The 6,850-nt window shown below is 36.4% G+C and overlaps 1 protein-coding gene across 2 annotated transcripts; it reads right to left on the reverse strand.

Annotated features, from left to right (window-relative positions):
* Window positions 1–4,061: 4,061 nt before the first annotated feature.
* Window positions 4,062–5,720, reverse strand: LOC108992907. 2 transcript variants are annotated; one of them, XM_018967626.2, is made up of 3 exons: window positions 5,462–5,720; window positions 4,596–5,326; window positions 4,062–4,303 (listed from the first exon to the last, which is right to left on the reverse strand). In XM_018967626.2, exons 1-2 carry the CDS (start codon window positions 5,616–5,618, stop codon window positions 4,854–4,856), a joined length of 630 nt encoding a protein of 209 aa, XP_018823171.1. In that variant the 5' UTR covers window positions 5,619–5,720; the 3' UTR covers window positions 4,062–4,303; window positions 4,596–4,853. The 2 variants fall into 2 exon arrangements, with proteins under 2 accessions (XP_018823171.1, XP_018823170.1); XM_018967625.2 differs by having other exon boundaries at window positions 4,432–5,326.
* Window positions 5,721–6,850: the final 1,130 nt, after the last annotated feature.

The raw sequence follows: 6,850 nt of genomic DNA on the forward strand, positions 1-6,850 counted from the left end.
TTCCGAGATTAAAGACAAAGTATGGATGAAACTTCATAGTTGGAAAGAAAAATTGCTTTCATAGGCAGGAGGGAAATTCTTATAAAGGCTCTGGCTCTAACCATTCCTACCTACTCAATGAGTTGCTTCAGATTGCCAGCAATCTATGCAAGGATTGAGGCCTCATTTGATTACACAGATGAGATGAGATGAAATAAGATGTTTTGTTGAAAGTTTAATAAAATATTACTATAAATAAAATTTTAATATTATTTTTGTTTTAGAATTTGAAAAAGTTGAATTGTTTATTATATTTTATGTGGGAGTTTGAAAAAATTGTAATGATTATATGAGATGAGATGAGATGGTTTGGTTTTGTGTAACCAAACCAACCTTGAGAGTCTATGATAGCTAGATTTGGTTGGGACAAAAAGAGAGCATAAAATCCATGGGGTAAGTTGGGATAAAATGTACGAGTCAAACACAACGAGGGGCTGTGCTCCAAAGATCTCAGGGCTTTTAACATGGCCCTTCTAGCAAAGCAAGGATGGCAAATTATACAAGACGAAAACTCTCTTCCCGAAAGTGCATTACTTTGAGTCAAAGCATGGAAGAATATTATATCCATCCTATGCGTGGAGAGGAATATGGGAGCCAAGGAAATGGTTTAAGCAAGGGTGTAGACGGAGGGAAGGCAATGGAAAAGACAGCTGGATGAAGAAACAATGGATAATCTAATTGACAGTGAGACTAAGTGATGCAATGTTCAGAAAAGTAAGAGCTGTATCTCCACATCACATTGCAGATCGGGTTCTACAAGTTGGTTTTTTAAGTCCAAGAGAGCAGGATCAACGGCAGAAGAAAGGAAAAGATTTTGGAAGATGCTAGGGAATCTTAAAAATCCCAATTAAAAAACCTTCGCTTGGAGAGCATGCAATGAGTTTCTACCGGCAAAAAGTAACTTGAAGAAGAGGAAAGTAATAGATGATGAGGATGGGTGTTCTTTCTCATGTGATATAGGAGAGGACACTGCTTATGTCTAATGTCACTGTCCTTCATTAAACCTTAGTTTGGAGGAGTTTTTCAGAAGCACTCGAAGGCAGCAATAAAAATGTGTTTTGAGGGGATAGCATGCATGGATGGTCAAATCTTTAAGCACAACAAACGAAGGCTTTTGAATTGACCCATTGATACCAAAAAAAAAAAAAAAATAGGGATAAAGATATGATCACCCGCACCATAATCTTAAACTATTATTTTTTTTTTTTTTCCTTTGATTCCTTTATCACAAAAGATAACAGTGATGAACTCTCTTAAAAATATGTTTGGCTCCTTGATTTGTTGGATATGATCTCATATCTATCTAAAACCAAGTCAGCAAAAGGAATCTAGCTACGTTTGAGTGATCTTACTTTCAAATACTACAATATGAGTGGAAATCCTTTCTTTTCTCCCAAAAAACACTCCTCCTTGCAATTTATTTAATAAATAAATAAATTTTGTCAAAATATCCTCCACGCTAACAGGTCTTGGGCTGGTTTATGTGGAGTCCAGCTCTGTTTGTGTGCGAATTTTTAATCAATTTTCAATAAACTTCGAGGCTTGAGCACAACAAAGCAAAAATATTTGGCCCATTTCTATTTATTGATCCGACCCACTAATTAGGACTTACTATATATATAATATTATTTCTGTACAGCCGCCAAACCTAGTAAATCTTGTCTATCATGTGCGAGTGTGATTGATTTCGTTATGTTTTAAATATCTTTTTTCTTATTTTGTAATCCTCATTTGCGTATAGATCTTGTAGGGGGTGTTTCGGTGCACATTCATGTACCAGCTATATCATGGAGGCCAGTCACTCTCTTGGGCCACTCCCTTTTGCACAAGTTATAAATTTGAGTAGAGATGGCCTAAAATGGTTCCCAAAATAATGGTCCCCATGTGCTTTCGTTACCAACTTTCGGGTTTGGAAGCATACGGTTAACGTTGATGTGGGAAATAGCACCATTTCTGGCTCATCCGAGCTGTGGCAATTCCCAATTCGTACTTGGGTCGAATCCGTTCAAAATGCACACCATCCATCACGGTTAGCCATTGTCCATGGCAATTAGCACACCCCATCCAAAGGATATAAATATCATGATGCAGACAAAAAAGTATGCACTTAAATATCTTGATTCTACATATGTAATTTAGAGGACAACTAATAATATCTATATCTATATCATTTAAAAAATATATATATATATATATCTATAGCTCAAAATAAAAAATATTCCTTGAAATAGTAAACCAAATTTCATTTGTATACTCATCTCATCTAATTATTACAAACTCGCATATAAAATATAATAAATAATTCAAAATTTTTAAATCTAAAAATAAAATTAAAAAATAATATTTTATTAACTTTAATTTCATTTCAGTTCACTATCCAAACCTCCCAAAAAGGCTCAAACTTTCCTTTGGATATGATGTTCTTTTAAGTTTCTTAATATAATCTTGTTTCATGCGAAAATATGGATTTTTTTTTATCAAGTTCCTATAAGTTTCTCTCATATAATATTATAATTTACAGGGATGGAATTATGGTTTCTGACAAACTCACATAGATTTGCATATATGCAGTGAATGGGAAATGGAAAAGTCTTATTTCAAGCAATTTTGTGCACCCATGCACACCGAAGATGACATGGAATGGGGTTAATGAAACGGTGCGCATGGATGAGACGGGAGACGAAAGTTGCTGCTCTGAAAAGTCTAAAAAGTTGTTGTCTTGAAGTTTTTTTTTTTAAATGCTATTTTGAAGTTGATAGTTATCAATTAGTTTTCTTTTTTCTTTTTTCTTTCTCATCAAGTAAACAACTTTGATTCCTATCTATTCTCTGGGTATATAAATTCTCTTTGAAATGATCCCTACACTAAAGTTTTGACTAGAAATTTGATAGAAATTTGAGGAGGAGACCAAGGAAGATGAAGAATGGCCATGTAAATTCTTTTTGAAATGATCTCTATACTAAAGTTTTGGCTACAAATTTTAGGAGGAGACCAAGGAAGATGAATGGCCGTGGAATGAGGGAAGAATGGCCAGAAATTTTTAATTATTTGATCTCGAAACTAAGGTGCTCGAGCAAGAGGGAGATGGAACGATCGTCGATGGCATGGGGGTTGGAGATCTAGACGAAGATGATAATGGGATCGTCTGGCCTGTACACTTCTTTGTCGGTTTGGAGCTTCATTTTACTCTGTGATTTCATTTTCTCATTTTCAAATGGGAGACATTCATGAAATACTCATCAACTTCGTCTTTCTTCTTTATCTTTCTTCTTCTTTATCTTTCTCTTCTTTTCTTTTTGTTTGTTTTTTTTTTCAAATGGCATCTGACATGACTCAATCCACCTCAGCATTTGGTACGCGATTGGTGCTCAAATCGCCTGTATCTAATAGAACTGATGAGAAATTGATTGACAATCCATGCATAAATCCTACTTCTCTAGAAAAATTCTTTTACTTTTAAGGGAAAACAAGTATAAAATCTAATTTGCTAGAAAAGTAATCATCCTACTTAGAGCCCCGTTTGGATTTAGAGATGAGTTGAATAAAATATTGTTGGAATATTTTTTTTAATATTATTATTGTTTTGATATTTGAAAAAGTTGAATTGTTTATTATATTTTGAGTGAAAATTTGAAAAAATTATAATAATGAGATGAGATGAGTTTACATCCATAATATTTTTCTAAAAAAATCTATTCTAAGTTTTTTTGTTTTTACACACTCAGCAGAACAGTGATGTAGAAACTTTTTATATCAGCTATTTTAAAAAATAATTACCAATTTGATTTTTTTATTAATGTTACATACAGTTCAGGTGCGCAAGTCCAAACCACTCCATTTGAAAAAAGTTAGTAAATTTGAGAGACAAGTAAAAAAATCTATTTTGTAATGGTGGGTCTCAAGTTTTTTGACAAAGTGTGGAGAAAATGCATCTAGTTGTATCTATCATTATTTTTTATGAGGGCTATACCTACAACGAGTTTTGATAAATGTAAACTTACTAATTAATGTGACGAATTACATTAAATCATAAAAATTTATATATTTATTTTGATAAAATCTGGAATGAATTGAAATGAATCACGATAAGTATACAAATTGAAATAAGAGCCACAATTTTATTGCAGCCAAGGCAATTATGCCACGAATGCCGAATGGTGGTCCTTTAAGTGACCTGAAGCAAATGTTTTCCCAATCTTTGAAGGGGTTCCTATCTGGGCAATCGTCTTCCCTCTCGAGTCGCTCCACATGTTCCTTCGGTAACCTGCAAACCACAAGTTCAAAATTACAGAAATTAAAAAAAAAAAAAAAAAATGGTCCTGATAGTGCACACGAGCCACTCGTGCGAGGATTGACCAAACAAAAAAAAAGGGGGGGCGGAGGCAACGTAACTGAAACACATGGCACCCTGAGTTTACGATTACGGTTACGAAAGCCAATAGACGACGGCGAAAGTAACAGCGGATAATGGGGAATGGCCGGCCAATGGATGAAGCTGTTTATGCAAACAATAACTGATTTGGAATCCAAAACAGAACCAAACGAACGTAACTCACCAGTCATCACTACATTTTCCTCCTGGATGCATAACGAAATTGGACTGAAATTCATTAATGGCGACGGATTCAAAAAGCAATCCTTCTCGTGTTTTTACAGTCCCATTACATAACACAAATATATATATATGTATATGTATGTAGAGATGAAACTCGGGATCGTTTTGGGTTCGTCTTTCTATTTGGAGTAGTTAATTTTTTTTTTCTCCATTATAGATTTGCTTAGCCTTTGCAAGGAAGTGTTTTTGTGCCATTGGTTTAGGGCTCTTGCCAATAATTCCCGCTGTGGACGAGATAGTTCTGTCTTGGGTTTCCATCATGAGCATGGTAAGCACAGTGAGGATGAATTTTCGGGGCAGATCTCTGATACGCCATCGGTGGCGACATCTGGCGGAAACATGTATCGGCAACCAGCACCGAAAACCTCTGAGTGGAACCGGTGGGACTGTGAGATGACGAAGTGGATGAAGACGAAGATTTCGATAAAGAGGAAGCCGACGGCGATGGTGAAGGACGAGGAGAACTGGTTTTTTTGGCAGTTTTAGGTGGCGACAGGACTGCTCTGATCTTCAAAGACGACGGTGGCGACGCCGCTAGGTCGTATTCCTCGATGAGATTTGCGAGATCCTCATCGGAGGTGATCGTTACCAGAGCGTCAAGGTCCTCAGTGGGCAATTGGCAACGAAGGCTTACCAAAGTGGCACACATGTCCCCGAGCTTCATCAACAGCTCTGTAACAGAATCATAAATCCCACGCTCAATAATTTCCATGATTAACAGCGCACTTAGATAACAAATTACAACGAAATAATCTTCCTCTCAATTTAAATTCTTACTAAAGAAAGTCAAAAAAGAGCTTGACTGACCGGAGAAAGAGATGGAGCGGTCGAAGGCGAGAACACGGGTTTTGCCACCGACATAACGGAGTTTGCCGTCGGAATAGCGGGGAAGTATTTTGCCGCCGTAGCTACAAAGGAACTTAATGGTGGGGGCCTTGAGGGTGTCGAGCGAAGGACGGACCATCCTGTACTGTTTTCAATTTTATAGATGGAAAAGATAAACGGTGCTTGAAAGGCAAAGGTTAAAAGATGCTGGTGGAGCTGCTCCTTCAAGCCTAGGTATGCTACTCTTTGTGCCTTATTTATAGAGCTTTTTGGTCTAAACGGGAACTCGAAAACTTGCGAGGATTGGTCAGCTAGAATTAGTTTTCAACTTGACTATTAATTAACTTTCAGTTTCAAAGTTTCAACCGTGAGTTGAAATAAAAGTAAATAAAATATTATTAAAATAATATTTTAATATTTAAAAAAGTTGAATTCTTTATTATATTTTATATGAAAATTTAAAAAAATTATAATAATAAAATAAAATAAAATACTTTTCCTATCCAAACGAAACTTTTCTTATATTTGGACATGTTTCGTACACCTTCCTAGCTCTTGGCTAAACTTGCAATAAAGGAAAGTTGGCTTCGTTTGGGCGAGGGTCGCCTCTAATGCCTAAGTCAATAAAAGTTTAGTGTGCCTTTAAGAATGTATCTTTCTGCAAGAAATTCCCCCAGATGCGTATCTTGACTGGTATTTATATTGGTTTTCCAAGTCTTGGCAGCTTTTTTTATTTTTTTTATTTGGCCTTTCCTTCATGTGAAGCTATTAGCATCTAAATCTCCCTTGAATTGCTCTTTCATGAGACATATCCTCGCTAGCATGCGTTATTATCCCGCATTGTTCGCCCTATTATTAAGGTGATTTTCATATTAGGGCTCCTTAGTAATGCCATAAGGTGCGCCCAGATCACATGAATTGTGGATCCAACCTGTTTCGAACTTCACTCCTTGAAGAGGTGGGGCTAGCTGGCCGAACCTTACTACCTTGGATCTGTTTGGCTTGTGAGCATAGGGGGGATAAGGGCCCATTAGTTACCCCGCAAATTCTTGTTCCAAGTCGGCAACAAGAATCTTATACCCTTTCATCTCCATTCTTTCTTTTTAGCTTTGTGTGGGCCTTTTCAACAACATTGGTTTGTTCTATCTTCCTTTGCAATTATGCTACTTGTAAACACATATTCCCACATTTGTGATAGCATATGTTGGCTTACATCTCATCTCCCTTTGTGTGGCACGGATCAAGGGCTTTGTCCGTTTTGCCTTTGTGCCAGTGGCATATGTTGCTTCCTTGTTAGGTTTTGCCCAACCTCGTGTTTCCTTTTTAAATTCATTTTCCCCATGTTTTTGTTTTTCTTTCTTGGTGTTGCAT

Source organism: Juglans regia, chromosome 16 (genome assembly GCF_001411555.2).
Source record: "Juglans regia cultivar Chandler chromosome 16, Walnut 2.0, whole genome shotgun sequence".
NCBI classification, from domain to species: Eukaryota; Viridiplantae; Streptophyta; class Magnoliopsida; order Fagales; family Juglandaceae; genus Juglans; species Juglans regia.